Genomic DNA, 23703 nt, shown 5'->3' with positions numbered 1-23703 from the left:
ACAGTATGTTAGATGTTATAATTTAATTTTCATAATTAACCAAGTTAGATGCCACAGGTTTATTATCAAATGTTCAAATATAATCACTATAATGATGATGATTTTAAATATATCCCATTTTATTGTGCAAAAAAGAAAAAAATGCATCATTAAGCATTTAATATATTTGTTTTATTCCACAAATACATAAGTTGTAAATATGTAAGTAAAACCTTTGAATGGTATTTAGATGCTTAGGTGCATTTGTAAACAGGACATCTAGCATTTTGCGTGAAAATGATATTTCACAATGAATATTTCACAACATTCATAATGCTATGTGAATAATAGAATGACAATGAATCAGGGTAGAAAATTAATATTTAGAAACATAAACAGTTCCCTCAATTTAACAATCACTTCCCTTAACTTAATACAATGCTGCCTCTGAGAGGATGCTTTTGTTAAACTAAAGAACAATTTAATTAAATCGTGGACATATTTTTGTAAATCGAAGGAAAGATTTATTAAATCGAGGAAACGTTGGAATTCTCTAAATATTCTTCTTCTAGTTTTTTAAAAAACTCCTTTTAAAGGACTTTTATTTTGCCCATCGCATTTGTGACCAGGAAATACTTTTTGCTCCCTTACTCGTTTGACACTGGGCATTACAGCGCTTGCAATGCCCTTGTTAGCGAGCAGGCTATCTAATGCCCCCCATCTGGAAAGATGAATTACAGTTTGTTTTGAAAGAAATCCCCTAAATCTCAGTCTATACTCTTAATTCTTCATACCACGATGTTACGAGCTGGAAATGCTGTTGCCTGGTAAGACACGACCCCTGTCTCCTAAGCCTCGCTGCTTTAACTCGGCTCAGCTGCTCCGCACCGCTCCGCTCCGCGCTAGACTGGAGCCATCAGCGTTAACCACATTGGTTGCAGTCAGTCAGAACCAGCGCAGCGCAGCGCAGCTCTAATTTTGGCTGTATGAAGCATGTCTGAAAGTACTCGTGGTCTTGAGAATCTAGCTAACTCTGTAACGGTGTGTTTTCAGGTTTTGCTGTGTCTGGTTAGCTACCCGCTCTAACATGACAGCTAGCCGGTTAGCAGATCGGCTAGTCGTTCAGTTGTCCGTGACAGCTCTTCACAGCGGCTCACTCACTCACTCACTCACTCACTCAGCTATTAGCTAACTAACTATCTAGCTAACTCATCAGAAAAAGCGACACCTTTTGTGTTGCCCTCTGTCTAACCTGCAGGTCGCAGCAGGTTATATGAAGGCTAGCTAACACTTGATTTCGTGGGTAACTTTGCTAGCTAGCTACCAGGTTCATGTAGCTACAAGTGATACGGGAGTAAATAACGCGTCTACGCCTGGATGTATGTAACTAGCTGATGTAGCTATCTAGCTAACGTTAGCTAAATGTCCAGGCAGCAGATTACAGTGCTGTGTCCTTGTTTTCTGAATATCATATTGGAGGAATACTGTAGGGGCTGGTCAAGGCTGGCCAAGCATGGTCATTTGCCTAGCTGGGTGTAACTTGCGGTGAGGTAAAGGCGGAGACGGACCTCTGCGAAATTCACTGACCATTAGCTAGCTAGCTGTCTGTTGAGACGTTAGAAGTTCCCATTGAAAGTCATTATTTAGATCATTTTCTGTGTTTAATGATTACTGTAATCACGGCTTGTTTGCTTTGCAATGATTAAAACATTAAAAGTGAATTAATTTTTATGTATCCAGGTGAGTATTTTGAGCATTTGAGTATTTGAGGCTGTGGAATAAGTGCCAAAGGCCTGAGCTCTCAGTGGAAGGCTGTATTCTCACTGTTCAGCCAGCCAGCAAGTCCTAAACACACCCTGCAGTGATCAGTTGCAGTGATCCAGTGATTTCTGTCAGTGCTGATGCTGATGCCCATACACACGTTAGAAAAATCAGAAAAAAAGATCTAGCTGGATCAGCAAATCTCTCTATGGATCTCTATGGATCAAAAGCTCTCTATTAGTTCAGAATTAGATGTGCAGTACAGTGAATGTAACTGTCTTGCTCATCTGATGTATAATAACTGTATAATCTATTATTGCTTTAATTCAACAGTCAAATTGAAGCAATTTCAAAGGAATTTAGACATCATATCTATATAATTCTCTTGTTATTGTGTGTATGTGAGCATGGTCAGTATCCTCAGTTAATGGATGAACACTGAGTAAATGCATGTTTCATTACAGAGAATGTAATGAAACTTTACAAACCCCAGAAACAATTAAAAATATTTTACTATTTATTAATGTCTTTGAGAGCTGTGATAATACATTTGTCATATCACCCCACCTCCCAACTGTAGCAGTCCAGTGTCTCATCTTAATCCCACGTTTCCTTTTCTCCTCAGCATGGCTTGCAAGAATCTCCTCCCTTCCAGGATGGGGGTGAGGTTCCGCCTGCCTCTGCAGAAACTGCACCCTCTTTCTCGTGCCATCCACCACCGCTACTCGTCCAACAACAACCCTCAGAGGCCTCCTCACTGTTCATCTGCACGGCATTTCACGTCCCTCTCAAGGCTCCCCATGCGCCCCCCCAAGTCTCGATCGGGAGGCCACGGCTACCAGCAGCAGCGCTCTTTTTGGGTAGCCCGACTGGCCGCTAGGCTGCTGAAGCTGCGCTACATCCTGCTGGGCTCTGCTGTTGGAGGAGGCTACACTGCTAAAAAGGTAGGCTTACTACCTTCATGTTGTTTACTTCAAGGTAGAAGTCCAATTGGTTAAATAGCCATCTGTTCACTATTATGGGCTCTATCTTACAACCTGCACAAGACACATCGTACTGCTCATTTCCATATTACACCCCGCCAACAGTCTATTTTCACACCTTCCGTCTGCGTCTTTTTAAATAGCAGCGGTGCTTGCGAATATATACACTGATGGGCGTGGTGGTCTCGAAATGAGGTGTGTTCAGGTAAATTTCTTAGCAAAGCAAAACAAAGGTGGGCCACCGACTGAAAACAACCTAGATGTCAACAGTCAGACATTCATTGCTATCTTAGCAGTGAATTGTCAACACAGGCGTGTGCCCAACGCGAGTACACCCCACTTGTTACGCACACATGGACACGCAGCAGTGCACAAACCCATAGCGTGTGCCAGTTGGCAGCTATGCAGAGTTTTACATCAACAATAAACAGGATAAAAACAATAAACAAAATAAAATTATTTAAGAGGCGAGGCGCTCTACCGCTTCAGCAAGCCTTCCGAGACCGTGCGCAATGCACCATTGAAATAGCAATCTGCCAAAGTCAGACCACACCTGGCTTTTAAAGGCAATGGCAAGCAACATGCTGATTGGTTTATTGCACATTACACCCAAAACACACCCAAGAATATTTAAGAGACTTAGTACATGCATACTTTCCCTGTTGTTATGATAGCAAAGACACACTGACATGCCCCACAAATCAAGCTCTGTGGTGCGCCGTGGATGGTTCATCTAAAGATTGCTAAAGTAGGGCCCTATGTGTTATTACTATTGTCTGTTTTAAATTACATTAAAAGCATAGTTATTAATATAAATACTGTAGTTATCATTTAAGAACATTAGATTACATTAGATTGTTTTTCTGTTTTAGGCCTTTTCACCTCCTGTTCTATGTAAATAAAGGCCTTTTTTCATTTTTAGTTGGGAGGGATCACTAACACCTAACTATACAGTGGCGTGACTTCCGAATGTAATACACAGGATACATTTTGTTTTTATTACAAGCAATGTGGTTTGACCTATCTGTTACCTTGCCTACATTTGTTTGCAAAGTAAACATAACAGCGAGGGAGTTGAACTTAGATTAAGAACTGCCTTTTGTGGAAAACACTACTTATCATGCCTGAATATTATCAGATGATTACACATTGTGTAATTAGCTGATATTTCTTAATTAAACTGTAACAGTATAGCTTAGAGTATTTAGTCAAGTTTAGCAATATTCAGGTCATGTATTATAGAGCACTTGTCATGACCTTTTCCCTGTTTTCATTAATGAACTGTTATAAACTGTTGCCCTTCAGACATATGATGAGTGGAAGGACATGATGCCTGATCTGAGCGAGTACACGTGGATAGTGCCCGACTTTGTTTGGGAGTTGTCTGAAAATATTGACTTAGGTGGGTAAAAGTAACACAGATATCTCTCTGATGGCAGACAAAAACCTTGTATCTCCCTTCGACTATTTTTACATTTAAGTAGTTTAAATCTGACAATTGTCATGTACATTATGTCACCTTTAGTATTGCTCCAAAATTACTTTTTTTTTCCATTGGATGTCAAAAAGCTTATTTTCTTCTTATTTAAAGTTGCAATTTTGAAGATAAAGGTTGTTACATGACTGTACTCTACCATCATATAATTGTTTTATCACTGACCAGTAGTCATAGATATCTAATTATATATCTAAAGCCATTTATTAGTAATTGTTAAAACACTAGCATTAAAATAAATATAAAGTATTATTTCATATTAAATTTATAGAGTGTAATTTTATAAGTGTGTGTAACTTATGTATGCATGTATGTATAATGTGCACTTGTTGGAACAAATGCATTGTTCTACAGTTCAGTGATTTTGGTAATAATAACATTAACAATATCTCTCATCTTAATCAAGACAAGCTAGCCAGTGCTTTGCCTGATGTGGAAGAAATTGCGAAGCTGCTGCCAGACATGGAGAAGATTGGAGAGAACTTCACCTTCCTCAAAAGTCTTCTCTCCAGTGGTGAGCATCATTGTACATTCCATGATATCTCAGATGATACTGACACATTTAAGCCCCAATCTATTGCAATAGCTTTGGTCTAATGAATACCATCTTTCTATTGCGAAGCAGTCACACTGCTGTGGTGTAGCTAAGCTGTGTGACACATTGTAAATATCTGACAGCACAAACTGAAGCAGAGCTGTTTGCTACTTTTATAAGCTATAACTATGCAATTATTGGAATAAAAGTCTGATTCATGTCTTGTTGTCCACAACTGTATAACACAGTAATATATAATTAATGAACATTGAAATGAAACAGACCTATATTAGAATTATCACACTGGCTAGTCAAAGGCTAGTTACTCACATATGTGGCATGTTATGCCTGATGTTGTAAAGTAGAGAATCCAATGAAAACCTTTCTAAATGACTGATTCTCTCAAAATGCCAGTGATAATGTTAAAGCTAACGTTGACACATTGTCCTAGAAAATGGCCTCATTAGCATTCAACACTGTATTGGAAAGTAGTGTTAGCTCAGAAGAGGAAGCCTGTTCCTGTTACTCATTCAACAAAACTTCTAGAACCCCATAAGAAAATGCAAACATTTGTATATTACATACAGCGGGTGAAATAATTATTGAACATGTCACCACTGTTCTAAGTAAATATATTGGTTTGATTTTATTGACATTCAATCACCAGATTTTGGTAACAACCCATCCAATCCACACATGCAAATGAAATCAAACCATAGATGTCCATGAATAAAGTTGTAATGTGTAATAATGAGAAATGACGCAGGGAAAAAGTATTGAACGAGTGAAGAAAGAGAGGTGCAAAAAAACATGGAAAGTCATGACACCAGCTGAAATCTATCAGCTATTAGAAAGCAATCCTTCCACAGCTGATTACCAGCTGCTTCAGCTGATAGCCTACAAAAAGGTATCTCATTACCAAGGTGCCACAGAAGAAACATTTCATGATGGGTAAAATCAGTTAGCTCTCTCAAGACCTTGACAACCTTATTGTTGCAAACCATACTGATGGCATTGGTTGCAGAAGAACTTAAAAATGTGTTGCTACTGACATCATGTCAAATAGAAATGTATTTAAACATTGGTGACATGTTCAATACTTCTTTCACCTGCTGTGTGTGTGTGTATGTATGTATATGTATATATTAAATATAAAATTATATTTTAAAATGAACAAAAAAGGTTAGCTTGTAGTATTTATTGGGTTGTCACATTCTAGCATATCCAAAACACACAGTGTCAAGTGATGTGTGAAAAAGCTATGTAGATTAAGATTTTAAACAGTTAAAACAGCACGTTGATTTGCTTTGGTGTTTTCTACATTTACATTATACAAGATTTCTTGTCTGCCGGGGCTCCAAAATAAGAATTCAACTCTTTTGCTGCCACCTTTTTGATTTTTATTTATTTATTTTTTCCCCCTCCCATTTCATTTTTTTTTCTTCTTGTTGTCCCCCTTCCTTCCCTCCCTCCTTCCACGTTTTCACAGGTGTGGGTAGTGAAGTCATTGGAGCTTCTGGTCTGCGTCTGTTGTTAGGTGTGTAAACAACACACAGTGCCGTTCCCCCTGCGCTGTTTGAAAACTCTCCCCACTCTCTGTCACCCCCTTGATGTAAATGGACTTAACTTGATGGGGTGTGTTTTACTAAGGACCGGTCAAAGGACTGATCAAAACACCTCTTCAATGTTCTGATGTTTTGGAAGAGAAAGCTCAAAATTAGCTCAACTGAGAAATTTGCCTAAAAGCCATGTAAATATTTCAAATCAAATAGTGCAGTTTTCATGAGAACGTTTGCACTTACTGTTTGTTTATTTGTTTACAGCTGAGATATAGAATGTGCAGACCACAAGTTGAATATCAGCCTTTCAGTGCCTTTAAGCACAGTGAATTGGATGTGTTTTATGGTCTAAGATATTCACTTCCGACCCATGTGAACAGTCAGACATTCTATAATCTGCTTTCTAGAACTACAGACACTTTGTTCACTGACCTCTAAATATCATTGACGGCATTTTAACGGTCTTGCTTTCTACTTCACATGACTGTGTAACTTCCTCTTCTTCTTAAAGGGGTCTGTGTATTTTGCGACGTCTCTGATTTCCTTAATCTTTCTGTCTCTCACAATTCTGATCTTTTCTTAAAAGACTAACTGCTCAAATGATCTGAAAAGTGCACCGACCATGTTTACCTGCTATATTTTCCAACCAAATCAAGTGCACAGCTCTGATTATTGTGCGCAAGGTCAATTCTGTATGTTAAGCTGCTGATTGAGCTGCTTACAATAGGGCTGCTAATGTTTTATAGACACTATATGTTCAAATGTTTTTGGACACTTGCTGACACAGATATGCAAATTCACACGCACACAGCTTGTCTAGTCCCTGTAGAGAAGGAGTGCCAATAGAATAGGACACTCTGGAGAAGATAAGCATGAACCTATAGGCACCATGCCTAATTCTAGGTGTGGGCTAGAGGGATATAAAGCCCCCCAGCATTGAGCTGTGGAGCAGTGGAACTGTGTACTCTGGAATGATGATGCTCCATCCAGTAATTTGGGGATGAGTTGGGAATGAGGTGGGGTGGTGACCATCCAACATCTTGGCCTCAGTACCCCTCTTGTTATTAAATGCAATCAAATCCTCACAGCAGTGCGTCACAATTTAGTAGAAGCCTTTTTATCAGAAGAAACAATGAGCAAGTGTCCGAATTCTTTTGTCCATATAGTGTGTTATTCTCTTATGCTTAATTGTGGTATTATAAGTTGAAAGATGCTTTATTAAGGTTATTAGAGACGTGTGTATGCTCTAAAACTAATGCACTGTGGGATACTAGCCTGGCTGTGGACTTTTCAAACGTTTGAGTCTATTTTGGATATGGTTCCTGGGAAAGTTTAGCATTCCTTCAGATTGCATGTAAAAGAATTCTGTAGTTTAGCCTGATGTCCTGTTTGATTCTTGAGATCCTAGTCTTTGTTAAATAAGACAATTGCCAGTTTGTCTTTTTTTGTTTTGTTTCTTTCCTCTCTCTTAGAAACTTCAGGTGATCCAACCCTGAAAGCACCTGAGATCCAACCAACAACAGCAGCTGGCCCAGAGAGTGGTGACAAGCAGTTTAAGAAGGCAAGTCCCTTCTGCTTTCTTGTTTTTCCTGCTGGCTGGCACGATTATGGCTGCGAATGGAAGGTCCAAGTCTCATGCTACGATTTTCTGATTTGCTTATAGTTAGCTTTACTTGGCTCTTAGCTTAGATGGACTTTGCAGCCTTAATCGTACAGCATGGCGAATGAATGGTGGTTCGATTCATGTAATAGATTCCACACAGCCATTGGATCAAGCTTATCTCTCCATTGTGATTTTAACCAGCTTGTAGCTCTTTTGCTCGGACTGTCTGAACATACATTTGGCCATCTTTGTCATGCACTTGATTATTTTTGTTACAAGACTGATAGTGTAGCACTAATGCAAAAGCTGCATTGCTTTTTTTTACCTGTAGAGTTTTAATGACCTAATATTTAATTCTTGTGTTTCATGCTTAGCAACTTGGTAATGCTTAAATCAAACCCTCTGAAATGAAATGTGATGCATCAGGAGCTCTGGATGCATTTCTCATTGTATTTCTTCTCATTCACTGTGCATATGTTTGTCCTCATAAGCCTCCATAAGTGTTAAATGTACTCATTGTCGTGCCATCTCCTTCTGTTGAGTGTTGTCCTTTTGCCCTTTTGCTTTACATTCACTGCACATCACAGGGTAAGATGATGCTTTCTGAGTCAGATGGGACATTTCTTAATGTTGTCATGCTCTGTTTTTTTGTACAGTACATGTAATGACAGTTACACACTATTGTAAAAAAAAAAAAAAAAAAAAAAAAAAAAAAAAAAAAAAAATATATATATATATATATATATATATATATATATATATATATATATATATATATATATATATATATAAAATAGCAATTGTTTTTATCATCTTAAATCAGATTTGCAATGAATATAATTATAAAAAGAGCGCTACATTCCTCAGCTTCAGCAAGCTTTGTGTTTCTCCCTGCATAAATCACTCACTCTATCTGGTCTTGCTCTCCCTCAAAAACTGTAGCTTCTTTTAAATCTCTTGAGCTACCCATCACCTGAATGCTTGTGAAAGCCTCACTTATTGCAATGTGAGTAAAAGAGAAACAGCTGCTTCACTTCTGATAACTTTAAGCTCTAAGTTGCTCTTGGCTTGTGGTCTGAATGTATGGACTTCAGACCTGTTCTAGTTCACGTAAGGATTGAAACCCTTCAAGATGTATGCTGATTGTTGGACCAGTTACTCCTCCTGCTCTTTGTAAGCTGAGGCTCTGTTAGATTCAAGTAGATCCACAGCTACTGAGATGGACTATGCTGTGTACCATGGCAGTATCTAATTATTCTGTGTCTCGCTGCTCGCAGCTGTTCGTACTTACTGTGGACTCCTGCTAGAATGTCCTGTCCGTGATCAACAGGTTGATTTACCGCTGTCTTCCCCCTCTCTCTCACTGTGCCGTCCCTCAGCAGGGGCTGCTTGCCGAACTCATTCTCATTCAGCAGCAGATCCAGCAACATGAAGAGGAGGTTCGGCGGGCGGCGGGCGCTAACGCGCCTCCCCCACCGTCCCAAACCCGTCCCACCCAGGCCCCGAACCCCAGCCCCTCGCGCAAGGTGACGGCCCCCCTCCCCATCACCTCAGCTGCACTTCTCAAGCCAGTCCTCAAGCAACTCAGGCTGTTCTTTGTAGTTCATAAGTTTGACTGCATGACAGAGGAATTTTCAGAGCTCTTAGCAAAGTCTGTGAGAATTGTTTTAGCGTTTTCACTATTAATAACACTATTATAAGTGTAGACCTATGTTTTAATTTGGTTTGACTGATCCTAATTTGAATGCCAAAACAGAATAGCAGAGGATTTAAGACTGGTGTGAGAACCGCAGAATGTACAGTATTATTACAGTGGATTGGATATGTAGCGCCTTCTCGTAGGACTTTAGACGGAGACACCCACTTCCCCTGCAGTCACTTCTATCAGCGGTCTTTGATCAATGAATTGAATGATTATTAAATATGTAGATCAGATTGACACTGTGTGTCCCCAATATTTGCTTCATCTTAGGCTCAGTGCAACACACATTTGACTGTGTTCATATTATTTTAATTCTAAGAATTTTTTTAATCTACCTCCATCTCTCTCTCCAAAGCACTGAATGGTAGCTTCGTTAAGACCAAAGCCAGATCAATACCTTTTGCCCTTCTCTGCCTGAAGCTTCCTTGTTTACAAGTAACTGGTACCCAATAGGACTGTGTCCACTGCTGCTCTTGTCATACTAGCATCATTAAAGCTTAGAAAGGCCTCAGGTGACCAACTTGAGAACACCACCACCAGCCCCTTACCACCTCTCATCCAGTCTGATTCTTTTTTTGGACGGGACCTAAAATTGTACTAACACTGCATTAACTTTCACTGCATGGAGTAGTGTGTCTCCCTGCTGCATGGGTTGCAGTGCACCTGGCTGTTAGCGCTTTAGCCATCTGCCTGCAAGTTTAGTCAGCCTAAGAGGATACTTAGTATTATAACATATATATTCAAGAGACAAAACAACACCTGCCATCCATATCATATATATATGTATATATGTGTGTTGTGTTTGTTTTATGTCAGTCTCCCCCCCTCAACCCCAATCATGTGGTGCTTCTTCTGTCTGTGGTGTACTGTCCTGCTTTAGAAATCCATTGCAGGTGTGGAACTGACAATGATTCCTCTCTGTTGGTTTGTTATTGATAATTCTACCGTCTTTTGCAGGACTTCTATTCTTTGTCTCTTGTAATATGATTCAGTCCAGTGATTAATGCAGACCAAGACTGAAAGACTTAACGGAATCAATGTTTCTTGCCTTTGCATTAACTTGATTTTGCTCCAGTGCCTAATGGTATTTAATGCATGAGGATTGTTTTTGCAATAGAGTGATTTCTCCAGGGGTGGAAGGGGAGGTACAGCAGCTTGCCCGTTCAAAAATAAAATGAGTATCACATGTTCTGTAACGCCGTTTCTGTGTGTCTGTAGTCATCAGATAAGGAAAAAGTTGACCAACTTCAGGAGGAGCTTCTTCGTACGCAGGTGTGTTTATTTGGTTTAGTCTTCTTTTTTACTTTTGTCTTTTTTGGAAGTTTAACAGTTTCCAAATCGTATATTTTCTTAGCTGAAATACCAGCGGATGCTGGAGCGTCTGGAGAAGGAGAATAAAGAGCTGAGGAAAGTGGTGCTGCAGAAGGATGACAAAGGAATTCACCAGAGGAAAATCAAGGTCAGATTTTACCCTCCTGCAACTCACTGAACAGTCATATACACTGTTTTGTAAAGGGCGATGAAGTGACTGACTTGCTTTTTTTATTATTATTTTTTTTTTTTTATTGATTCTTGTGCAGAAGTCTTTGATTGACCTGTACTCTGAGGTCCTGGACATTCTTTCAGATTATGACTCCAACTACAACACCCAGGATCACCTCCCAAGGGTCAGTTCTCATCATGGTGCCCTGTTGTGTTTCCTTTTTCTTCACTTGAATATCAATCCTTCAGCGTAAAGAAGACCCAGAGGATTGATAGTGTTGCAGTAATAGATACGGGAAGTGTTTTTTTAAGCCTGTCCTTAACCCTGTTTTGTAGGTGGTGGTAGTAGGAGACCAGAGTGCAGGAAAGACCAGTGTTTTGGAGATGATTGCCCAAGCAAGGATCTTTCCCAGAGGCTCGGGTGAGATGATGACTCGGTCTCCAGTCAAGGTGAGTAAAGTGAATCCAAACTCAGAGATTATTGCAGTCTGTTTTCATCGGTTATCAGGCCCAACGTCCACTGATTCTGATGCATGACTGAAGAAGGCATCAGAGAAGCTGTCTGTTAGCATTGGTGTGTGTTTTGTTAAGAAGGCTTAATGCTAGTGGGCAGAAGTACTCAAGATTTGGGAACTCTTACTTGGAGAATTGGACAATGTTGTTAATGAATGATTAAGGTTGTGTTTAACATATGTGTCTGTCTGTGCTTTGCTTTAGGTGACACTAAGTGAAGGCCCTCATCATGTAGCCATGTTCAAAGACAGCACCCGTGAGTTTGACCTGGGAAAAGAGGATGATGTAAGTCACTTGTAGCAAATGCAATGCTGAAAGTTTTCATTCTCAAAATGAGTAAGTCACTCCTAATGACCTTGGCAGCCAGGGTAATGTTTTTCTTGTTTAGCTTGCAGCACTAAGGCGTGAGATTGAGCTGAGGATGAGGAAGAGTGTGAAAGAAGGCCAGACAGTGAGCCCAGAGGTAAGCCTAGAACCTGGTCTTCGCATATGTATGTTGTTTTTATATTTTTGAACTAAACCTGAATTAGTTTTTCCATCTTTTTTGTTAGACCATCTCTTTAAGTGTAAAAGGCCCAGGCATTCAGAGAATGGTTCTGGTGGACTTGCCGGGAGTAATCAGTGTAAGTGTTACAAGTTAAGTTACAAGGTTTTAGTGAGACAGTGAAAATACAGATATTTATACACACAGGCACACTGATACAGAACAGTCACATTGTATTTTAACTCCCACTGATTATAACAGAAAATTTGTCATCTTACTAAACTATAATGTTTTAGGGGAATATTATGGTGAAGTGTGTGTGTGTGTGTGTGTGTGTATATATATATATATATATATATATATGCACAAATTATTTATAAGACCTACTTTGTGCATGCATATTGTGTCAGCATTAACCTAATTAGAAAGCAATCCCACAATTAGATTTATAGAACAATGTCTAATAATAGTAACACATGATGTTCTAGACTGTCACAGCTGGTATGGCTTCAGACACTAAAGAGACCATCTTCAGCATCAGTAAAGCATACATGCAAAATCCAAACGCCATCATCCTCTGTATTCAAGGTGAGTTCTTAAAACCTGATGTCCTTGATGACGTATAGAACAATATATGCAATCTTTATGGAACTGTTCTGTCTCTTTCAGATGGCTCAGTGGATGCAGAGCGCAGTATAGTCACTGATCTGGTCAGTCAAATGGACCCTCAGGGAAAAAGGACCATTTTTGTTCTGACCAAAGTGGACCTAGCAGAGAAAAACCTAGCTAGTCCAAGCAGAGTAAGTGACGCTTTTTTTTATTTAATTTTAGCATTTATTAGGCATGTAAGTCCCTTATGGATCCACTAGGTGGGGCTGTTTTATTACTTTACTTCAGAGGTCTATAGAGGTCTATAAAGCCAGTGTCAGTGATTTCCCTGCTCAGACACACATAATAAACTTGGCAGCAACAACTTTCCTTAAAACATCAAAGTGTGAAAAGGATCTTCACTGGTAGTGTTTAGTGTGATGCTCGCTTGAATATTTCTGAATTATTAATGTGCTTAGATTCTATCTATAACTATTTAGACAAAAATATTTGATGGAACATCTTCATTCCAGATAACACAGTTTCACTACTCCACAGCTCAGTCCTGTCGGGCTTTATACCCCTCTAGCCCACGCCCGGCTTTAGACATGGTGCCAATAGGTTTATGTTTATCTGCTCCAGAAATCATATTCTATTGGCAGTACTTCTCTTTAGGGACTAGACAAGCTGTGTGTGCGTACTTGCACACCTGTAAAGTAGTTGAATGCATTGATTAGAAAAGATGTCCACAAACATTTGGACACAGTGTTCAAAACATTCTTTACATGCTCATGCTCCAATTTTTGTATAGAGGAGAGTTTGTTAGTGTGTGTAACCCAAAAAACAGTACAGTAAAGTATTTAATTCATATGCTCTTAATCCTGGTCTTGTTTAACTTTTGTAGATCCAGCAAATAATTGAGGGCAAGCTGTTCCCCATGAAGGCTCTGGGCTACTTTGCTGTAGTGACTGGCAAAGGTAGACAGTTGTAACTTTTGAAAAAATCTGTAATTTTTAGACTTCTGTCTTGTTTTTAATGGTACCTGTTGGCTTTTCTTCTGTCTTCCTCTAGGCAGCAGTAGTGAAAGCATAGACTCCATTAAGGATTATGAAGAGGATTTCTTTCAGAGCTCTAGATTGCTGAGGTAGGACTTAACTTTAATTATATCATTTACTTACATTATTACTGTTTGTCACTGCGAGTTTATCTCTGAATAATGTGTGCTTGACCTTGTGCAGAGAAGGCATGCTGAAGGCCCATCAGGTAACTACGAAGAACCTGAGTCTGGCAGTGTCTGACTGTTTCTGGAAAATGGTTCGAGAATCCGTAGAGCAGCAAGCCGATGCATTCAAAGGTACAGGGAATTCTTCCCTAAGAGAACTATACTTATCCTGCATTATTGAACCTCAGGAGAAACAGCTGGATCATCACTGCATTTTAGCACTTACTTTGGAGGCTTCACAAGATTCCCATTTACTGGGGTGTGTTTTGAGACGGCACAGCCGTCCACCCTCTAGGGTTCTAGCTGTGAAATCTTAATAGAAACCAAGACAGCCACTATGCCTGATAAACCCACCTCAACATCAGAGCTTCTCAGCCACGTTAGCTATGATTCCACTCACAGTTCACCTCACCTCCATTCCCCCTAGAACATCTAGACCACATCCAGCACATAGCTTGGATCCACCAATTAACCGGCCACTCCCGTTAACGGAGTGCCGCTAGATTTATTGCCTGACGCGAGATGCTCCTCGACCCTTTGTGTGGGCAATCGATTGCAGCCGCTGTGCTGGGGGCCAGCCCGATAACCAGAGCAATTAGCGTCTTTTCCATTGTGTGGGCGAGACAGCTGGCCCGTGTGTTCTGGGGACGGGGGTCCCCCAGGGGCTGCGGGGACGTTGATACAGAGCACGCCCAGCTGCAGGTGCATTGATCATGGCCATGGTGCTAGATCTTGAACCCCTTAGGGAGAGAGTAGTATAGAAGGTGTGCTTAGGGAGAAAGTTTTGGATGTAGTTTGTACTTACTGTGATGAATTTGGATGCCTGGTCTGTTTTACTCTGGTTATGAAGGTCATACATCTGAATGGTTTTAATCTGATTATTTTTGCTGTATTATAACTTCAGGATATTACATTTACACTATGATTTCTCAATACGAGCAAAATAGCTGAGTCATATTGAATTTGGTGAATTGTTAATGTTAAAGATAACCCAGTGGTGTTTGCCTTTGGTACAGTGTATGTCCAAAAGTTTGTGGACAGTTCTTCTTATTGGCAGATTGGCAAGGTTAAGGTGCACCAACCACTGGCACGGATGTTCAAATGCACACAGACGCACACCTCTTACATAATCCATAGAAAAACATTGTCAACAGAATGGTGTGCTTTGGGGTGGCTTCACATGAACCTAAGGTCACCATGACTATGCCAAATTTCAAACATTGGCTAGAGTGATGGAGAGCAGTGAAACAGCATTATTTGAGTGACAGCACCTAATCTAATACTTTTGGGATGTAGTGGCATTTATGATCTAGAACTATTCAATCGACTTCTGCACCTGACCTGAGTAACGTTCTTGTGGCTGAATGCAATTAAATTCTCTCAGCAATGTGATACAATTTAGCAGAAGAACTTCCCCAAAGAGTAGAGGCTATTACTGCAGTGCACAGGGGTGATGAACTTCTTTTTAAATTTGAAATACCCTATATTTTAGAAGAGCATTTACTGAAATTGGTGCGCCGCAGCAAAAATGTACACCACTTTGATCTTTTTTTAAGACTTCATCAGATTTAAGGAACATAATTGAACTTTGCTTCCATTTCCAAAACAGCATCTCGGTTCAACTTGGAGACAGAGTGGAAGAATAACTACCCGAGGTTAAGAGAGCTAGACAGGGTAAGACAAAGACATTTATACATGTGCGCTACTTTATGCTATGCTGTAATGACGGGTGCTCCACAGGAAGATTAAACACACAGTTTTACCATTTCCCTCCTCACATAAAACTGCTGTGGTAGTATACTGTATGTTGTTTGGTGTAACACCAAACAGACTTTAGACTAAAAGAAAGAAAATGAGACCTTCTGTTCCGTTCCACAGAATGAGCTCTATGAAAAAGCCAAGAATGAGATCTTGGATGAGGTAATCGGCTTGAGTCAAGTCACACCAAAACACTGGCAAGTACTTTGTGTTTTTCTTTATTAGTTTTTTTAGTGTAAACTTTAAGATTGTAATAGCCTTCTCTTTGTCCATTTAATTTCCTAATTCTCATTAAAGCTAAATGTATAGTCATGTGAAAAAATTTGTTGTGTGTTTTGTCTGCCGGGGTTTCCTCTTTGCACACCTGTCATACTTGTGCAGTCTCTTTCTCATGGTGGATGCTGTACTTTAACATATACTCTGAGAAAAGCTACCTGTATGTACCTTGATGACACTTTAGACTCCAGATTGTTGGAGACTTCTCTATCTATCTTCTAAACTGCTCTTAGCCGTTCTGAAGGCCTCTTAGAGCTCTTTGGATGGTGATACCATGGCCAGATTCATTTTAACAATGAAAAGCAAACCAAACACATTGTCTTATTTAAATCTCAGACAGGCTCCTCTAAAATCCTCTCTCCTGATCCACTCTAATCTGCAGCTGATGTGATGCTGCACCTAATTCTACTTTTAGGCATTTGATATTAAATAAACATGCACCAATTATGGTTTTGCTTTGCTTTGCTTCCATTTTCTATTGCTACCTTAGCAATGACCCAGCCATACATGCCTCTCTCCACCTAAAGTCAGGATGTGTAGCTGCTAGCGGTGTGTGGAGTTTTGAACCCAAAGCCCCAAGGAACAGGCGGAATGGAATAGATCAGATGTTTGCAGAGGGCCCCAGTGAGCTCCATCAGCCTCTTGAATCAATGCTGTGATGAATAGCCAGAGGGTGGCTTCTCTGGGCCGCTCTAGTTGGCGGTATTGGAGATATGTGTATTGATATGCTGTGGTCGAACAAAGCAAACAGGAAGCGATGAAATATGAGCAGTCCTTCATGATAAATGAGCCAGGTCATCAGGCACAGAATATTCTTTTTGTCTCATTGTCAAAATATTCACAGTCAAAACAGATTTGAGAAATCTGGCAACGCTTTGGCAACACAAAGATCAGCTTGTTTCCTTGCTGTTAATCTAAGTCTACCATTTAAACGAAATAACCTCTCATTGGTTTCATTTCCAATGAGATTATTGGAAGATAAGGTGTCATTTGGGTTTTCTCTTTCTTGTCAATAATGTAGGGAGTCCATCTTGCAAAAGAAGCTGTGGGACAGAGTGTCTACACATGTTATTGAGAACATCTACCTGCCTGCTGCACAGACCATGAACTCCGGCACCTTCAACACCACAGTAGATATTAAGCTCAAGCAGTGGACAGACAAGCAGCTCCCACACAAAGCACTGGAGGTAATGTAGCCCTGAGGTTTCTGAAAGTACATGTGTGGGTTGGTGTAAGTGAAATGTACATTTCAAGACACTCTTTAGGAATGAGTAAAAAAAAAAAAAAAAGTTCAAATAATTAGACGCAATAGATGTAGATGGCAGTATAATGAAATTGTCTTGATATTGTCTTATTGTAATACATTTTTTATTGCGCTAAATAAGCATATGCTTTTTAAGCATGGTTATCATGGAAATCGCCAGTACTTGGCCAAGCTTTAATGTCAAGCCCTGCCTTTGTAGTCTCTATTTCCATCACAAAGTATCATACTTGGTAAATACCAATTGCGAATTCACTGTGTTTCCATGCAAGCTTCTTCTTATCACAGTTGTTGTTACCATCTCTTGTCCCAAATCACACAGTTTCCTCTTTCCTGTCTGCCCTGTCTGTCTTTAAACTGACTGAGCACACTTTTAAACTTCTGGAGATAATGGGCATCGTGTGTGCTTCGTTACAAAGAGCATAATCAGTCCAGTGTATTTGACTTTAGTGTCTGTCCCAGTGTCATAAATGTATGAATGAAACAAAGCTTTGAATGTTTAAACTGCAAAATCTGTTTGACCATTTATTTTCATTTTCTAAGACAATTCTGAGAATTTCTGAAATGGTATAAATGGTTAACCTTTAAGATCATAGGCATAGAATTACAATATCCAAAAGTGGAATCACTGAAACTTTTCTTATTCCCAATATTTTTGTGACACCTGGAGTTTCCAGATAACTTTGTATGCATTTAATTTCCCCTCCCTTCTATGCAGGTTGCCTGGGAGACATTGCAGGAAGAGTTTGCCCGTTTCATGGCAGAGTACAAGGGAAAAGATCAGGATGACATATTCGACAAGCTGAAAGAAGCCGTCAAAGATGAGAGCATTAAGCGACATAAGTGGAATGAAAGGGCCATGGACAGCTTGGTAAAGACATATTATTAAAATTCCCAACTGCGTATTTGTTGCTTATCTCTGCTGGTTTAGAACTGCTTACCTTCATTTAAGCAGTACCAAAGCTGGGTATGCTTGTTTTATGTTTCTGCTAACTTTTACATAATTTCTAACTTTAGTCTACTGACTAAAAGAAGTTGCTTCTTTTTTGGTGCAGCGAGTGATCCAGCACAATGCTCTTGAGGATAGCTCCATCACAGACAAACCTCAGTGGGATGCTGCTATCCAGTTCATGGAGGAGACGCTGAAGTCTCGCCTTCAAGACAGTGCGTTCTACACTTTCCAGCTGGCTCACTCAGACACACCTTTGAAGCATTTCCCCATTGTCTTTTCTCTGCTCTACTCTGAGTTGTGCTTAACTTTTGTTTTGTCACCTTTATTTCCCTCCCCAATGTTCTCTCTCTCAGCTGAGTCAGTAATAGCAGATATGGTTGGGCCAGACTGGAAGCAGAGATGGTTGAGCTGGACGAATCGTACGGCAGAGCAGGTTAGAAAGAGTCCTCCCTCTGTCAGCAACTCAGCAGAGCTAGTTTTATTTCTGTATTTTACAGCAGGGTATTAAACAGATAACAGTTAATATCATGAATGTGCCTTTCTTGCAGCACATCCGCAACGAAACCAAAAATGAGCTGGAGCGACTGCTTAAGTTGCATGAGGACCACACTGCTTATCTGGCCAATGACGAGGTCACCACTGTACGCAAGAACCTGGAGGCTCGAGGGGTTGAAGTGGACCCTGTGCTGGTCAGTGGCATCCGGCCACAGAAAACCTTAAACTGGTTTCTGTTATATACAGTGTATATACTCACTAAGAGCTTTATTAGGAAGGCCTGTACACTTAATCACCCATGCATTGTGTGGCAGCAGTGCAGTGCACAAGATCATGCAGATACACAGACCTGCATCTTTACATAATGTTTACATCAACCTCAGATAGTGGAAAAAAATAATGTGCGTATGAGCATGGCATTGATTGTTTTGGTTCCAGACAGGCTGGTTTGGGTATTTCTGTAACAGCTGATCTGCTGGGACATTGGTCTCTCAGAATGAACGACAGGTCTTCAGGTGGAAAAGCATCTCAGAATGCACAACATTTTGAACCTGCAGATGGGCTTGAACAGCAGAATACCAAATAAGGTTTCACTTCTGTCAGCCAAGAACAGAAAGCTGAGGCTGCAGTGGGTAAAGGTCCACCAGAACTGGACAATTGGTCTGAATGGTCTGATTAACCGGATTTCTGCTTAGGCAAACAGAAGATCAGAATTTGGCATGAACCCATGGACCTCTAAAATAAAAAAATTAACCTGATCCTGAGCAAAGTAATGCCCCGCTCATTATTAGCAGTATTCCTAATAAAGTGCTCTGTGAGTGTATCTGTAGCCTGGATAGTCAAACGTTGCCTCATTATCTTGTATTCCTCTCTTGCTATAGATCAAGGACACGTGGCACCAGCTCTACCGACGTCACTTTCTGCAAAAGGCCTTGTTCCACTGTAACCTCTGCAGACGAGGCTTCTATTATTACCAGAGACACTTTGTAGACTCAGAGGTAGAAACAAGTCTTGTTTATAGTTCTGTGTATCAATGATTAGGAAAAAAATCTTTACATACAAACATGCAGTTTTATAGCAACATATTAGAAGCTGAACTCTAGACAAAATCTTTATTATTATGAGACAGAATGTTGATTCATTATTATTAAACAGAAAAGCCACTGGACTGCGTTGTAGGTTTAAAACAATGGTTTGCACATCTGTTCTAGCTTGAGTGCAATGATGTGGTTTTGTTCTGGAGGATCCAGAGGATGTTGGGCATCACAGCCAACACTCTCCGACAACAGCTCACCAATACTGAGGGTATGTAATACCGAGGAACTGGGTCTCGACTATAAGACATTGAGTATTTAGTGTTTGAAAGTGCTTGTCTTCAACTTTATTTTCTATTATATTATTATATTTTTTTATAGCCTAGATGTTTAATGATCCTTGCTTTCCTTTTGTTCACTCTTCAGTGCGGCGCTTGGAGAAGAATGTAAAAGAGGTGCTGGAGGACTTTGGGGAGGACAATGAGAAGAAAGTGCAGCTGATCACAGGCAGGAGAGTTCAGTTGGCTGAAGACCTCAGTAAGTGCATTACAGCATCTCGCACAGTTCCTCAGTCCCATACCCAAAAGCAATGACATTTTTCATTTTCCTGTAAGCAGTAGGTCCTTTTAGATCTACAGTGTAAGTCTGACCAGTCTAAAGGGTCTTTCATCTCTTCGTTTAACACCTCACTTAACTGGAAGGTGTTTCAGTCTGGCCACAAGAGGGCAGTGATGTTCTTTTAAAAAAAAAACAAAAAAACAACAACAACTAGGAATTAATTTCAGTCATTTGCAGTGGTCTGGTGATAATTATGTTTTGTCACATTCGACTCTTGGTTGTGATTTAGCTTTCATGTGGTATAAAAGATTATACAGTACGTGAAGCTGCACTCTTTAACTTCTCTTAATGTTCATCAATATACATTTCCTTTCCTGAAGGAAATGTTCATAATGCTTGTGTTTATTTAATTAAATAGCTTTTAGCATATTTTGAAGGATCGTTCCCACTTAAATCTTTATTTTTGGGCTAATGTATTTCACCCTTATGCAACAAAGAAACACTTTCTGTAGCAGGTTATGTCTTTCCATCATTTAGGTGGTTTTGATTGCAAAGAGTGTCTTGATTTCTCACCTTCCAATTCATTCTTTTCCTTTTTATTTTCTTCTCTCTGTTGGAGCTTGAGTCCTTAATTGCCATTCAGAGTGACAGAGAGTGAGAGAGCAAGAGCGATCTTGGCTGCATGCTGCCTGCCGCCTGTCATGTCCATAGCCTTGGTTACTGTTAAACAGCCTGTTGATTAGAGTAGCAATTTACTGAGGCAACGCTGACATGCCCAGACTTGTGGATGCGCATACACCGCGCTTGTGACCAGCCGAGTGCCGTTATTGCTCTGATAACAAGAGAACGAGGGAACGATGCCGCCGCCCAAATTAGTGTGCACCCACAGACAGTAAAGACACAGGCAAAGCAGCCTCTCCACACACTCCTGTGTTTGGGTCATAAAAAGTGACTCTTACTCTTCAGTGATGAATTGCCTGGCTGCTGGATAAGGGCCCATTGTTTAGATATTTCTCTGAGCGCTCTGCGGAAAAGACAGCTCAGTATGTTGGGGAGGAAGTGCTCTCTTTATCAGGCAGGTTAGCCAAGTAACATTACAGCAGGCAGGTCAGGACTTTAGTGCAGAGGAGCAGCACGACTCGTCTAGTTCTTATCTGTAGGTTTCATAGCCAGACCAGGCATTCAGTCTGCTCGGCTGCTGAAAAGCTCGCTGCTTTATTCTAAACCTGGATTCTTCCAGTCTTATAGTACCGTTCAGAAGTTTGGAGTCAACATTTTTAATAATATAAATCAGTTTTATTTCATATTTTTGTATAAAATAATTCAGATGATGCCAATACTGCAAGTTCTAGAACATCCCTTTTTTCCAAAGATTTTATGTTGTTCCTAACTTAAAATAATTAATAAAATGTCTAAATTACACAAAATGCCCATATTTCTGTGGACGCGCCTTCTAATGAATGCATTTAGCCATTTTAAGTTGCACCCATTGCTGACACAGATGTGCAAATGCGTGCACACGCACACACACAGCTTGTCTAGTTCTAACTGTCTAGTATTAACTTACATGTAAGGTAAAATATGATATATTTGTATGATATATATGATTTTCATATAAAATAGTTCATATAGAAACATATTGCCAATAAAATAAAAAGACTGGAGTGGATAAACATAAACCTGTTGGCACCATGCCCAATGCCAGGCTTTGGAGGTAGGGTAGTGATCAGCCAACATTCTGACCTCACTAACCCTCTTGAGCTTTTAGTGTCTGCTGTGTGATAGTACAATCTACATTGTATAAGTTATTATAAATGAAGCAGCCCAAATTGTTCTTTAATATTAATAATTGACTTGATAATAATTGACACAACTTGAGCTGTAGTGTAAGTAAAGACCTCATTGCACAAATATATAGGTATAAAGTTCAGGTTTAATAGTATTTTAATCAGCTAATAAGCATTTGAATTAAAACGCACCTGTTTTAACTGGCTTTTCAGAAATGTTGTTTAGGGGTTTGCATCCAAAGGACACAATAGCTGTGAGGCAAAAAAAAAGGAGTGGAACCAATTCTTAGGGCAAACAAAGATGTGTTGGCAGACACAGTGGTCAACCTGTACAGTCCTGCCGTGAGTGTTGGTTCTTGGACCCAGCTGAATTCAAAACCACAGGATGCTGGCCTGTTCTGGCACTGTGGGCACGTCCAGTGGTCATTGTGCATCCCTGGCGCTGCACCGATCTCCTCTGCTGTTGGACGGTGGGCGACGCTTAGAGTGGATTCCTGTGCTTTAAGGCGTGACGTTGCCCAGCGGACAGTCAACACTTAAGAGAAAACACCAGGCTGACCTCCCATGAAGTGGCTGATATGCTAATAGAGACATGCTGGGGCATGTGCTTGTGCATCGCTGCCCTTGTAGTTGCTAACGCTCACACACACGGCACATGGTCACCCTCTGTAGTCTGTGTTTAGAAAAAAAGAGGGGTGGTTTGTGGATCACTGGCTTCTAATGACTACTGCTAATGGCTCTGGAACGAGCCAGTTTATGTGCTCAATGTGAGCCATGCTGAATGCTTCAGTTTATGGTCCAGCAGAAGGCTTTTTGCACAAACAGCCAGTTAATGTGGCATCTGGTTTACTGAATGCAGGTTTTAGGCAAACGGTTTGGCTATAAAGTAGTGGTGCTAATGAAGTCACACAGAACACATTTCTCTCTTTATCAGACCCTTCTTTGTCGCTCAGCTGAATAATAACACCATGCCAAGGCATCTCTTGCTCTTTCTTTTATTTATTTTGCTGGCTGACTTCACTTCTCTGCGATCCTGAGGGCATCAGAACTGAAAACAAGTTTGGAGAGCTGCCTGGCTTCCTCTAGTGTGCTCTTCAGAAAGCAGGGAGGAATTCCTGGGCCTGCCCAGCCTTGCTGCCTTTCCTGCACAAGGTGGCATCGTGTTCCCCGGGTTTCTGCTGCCTTTGATGTGGGATGAGGGGTGGTGTGCTACAGTTTAGCGGACCTGTCTTCCTTTCCCAGCTTTTTGAACACTTACACTCACTGTGTAACCTCTGACAACAGCAGCATGAACAATAGTTGAAAAAAGGCTGAACGGTCATTATCGGTTATATTAGTAATCAAGTTATCTCCAATAAATATTTCTTCTTTAAAAAAAAAAAAAAAATGTAAAAATAAAACAAAGTCAAGTATTAACTTACATGTAAGGTAGAATATGATATATTTGTATGATATATATAATTTTCATATAAAATATGAAAAAACAAGCTGTTTCTTGCATTAAGAATTAGACGAGCAAGATTATTTAAAATGTTTTTTAATAAATTTGCCATTTGTGATCTGATGTCAGGTAATCGCTACAATCACAATAGAATGCTGCGAAAAGAGTTTTTATTTTTGTGTAATTTTCATAAATAATTTCATATTTTAACCCACATTTTAATAGAAAACAATCT

General features: G+C 40.0%; 1 protein-coding gene across 3 annotated transcripts in view; it reads left to right on the top strand.

Moving 5' to 3' along the window:
- Positions 1-623: 623 nt before the first annotated feature.
- opa1 (OPA1 mitochondrial dynamin like GTPase) overlaps positions 624-23703 on the top strand; it is a 37783-nt gene continuing 14703 nt past the window's right edge. Inside the window, exons 1-29 of one of the 3 annotated variants that reach the window (XM_072684370.1) lie at positions 624-806; positions 2366-2684; positions 4029-4125; positions 4625-4732; positions 6243-6290; positions 7785-7873; positions 9295-9441; positions 10836-10889; positions 10972-11076; positions 11198-11284; positions 11436-11549; positions 11817-11897; positions 12001-12075; positions 12164-12235; positions 12585-12684; positions 12766-12896; positions 13589-13661; positions 13756-13828; positions 13923-14038; positions 15516-15580; positions 15785-15861; positions 16962-17127; positions 17920-18072; positions 18257-18365; positions 18507-18586; positions 18702-18842; positions 19530-19646; positions 19860-19953; positions 20109-20219. In XM_072684370.1, coding sequence (XP_072540471.1) covers positions 778-806; positions 2366-2684; positions 4029-4125; positions 4625-4732; positions 6243-6290; positions 7785-7873; positions 9295-9441; positions 10836-10889; positions 10972-11076; positions 11198-11284; positions 11436-11549; positions 11817-11897; positions 12001-12075; positions 12164-12235; positions 12585-12684; positions 12766-12896; positions 13589-13661; positions 13756-13828; positions 13923-14038; positions 15516-15580; positions 15785-15861; positions 16962-17127; positions 17920-18072; positions 18257-18365; positions 18507-18586; positions 18702-18842; positions 19530-19646; positions 19860-19953; positions 20109-20219 — 3031 coding nt within the window. In that variant the 5' untranslated portion in view covers positions 624-777. The remainder of the gene's footprint in view (positions 807-2365; positions 2685-4028; positions 4126-4624; positions 4733-6242; positions 6291-7784; positions 7874-9294; positions 9442-10835; positions 10890-10971; positions 11077-11197; positions 11285-11435; positions 11550-11816; positions 11898-12000; positions 12076-12163; positions 12236-12584; positions 12685-12765; positions 12897-13588; positions 13662-13755; positions 13829-13922; positions 14039-15515; positions 15581-15784; positions 15862-16961; positions 17128-17919; positions 18073-18256; positions 18366-18506; positions 18587-18701; positions 18843-19529; positions 19647-19859; positions 19954-20108; positions 20220-23703) is intronic. The other 2 variants (XM_072684368.1, XM_072684369.1) reach the window with 2 other exon arrangements.

The sequence above is a fragment of the Salminus brasiliensis genome, chromosome 7 (genome assembly GCF_030463535.1).
Source record: "Salminus brasiliensis chromosome 7, fSalBra1.hap2, whole genome shotgun sequence".
Classification (NCBI taxonomy): domain Eukaryota; kingdom Metazoa; phylum Chordata; class Actinopteri; order Characiformes; family Bryconidae; genus Salminus; species Salminus brasiliensis.
Note: the sequence above shows the minus strand (reverse complement) of the source record. Positions and strands in the feature narration are given on the sequence as shown.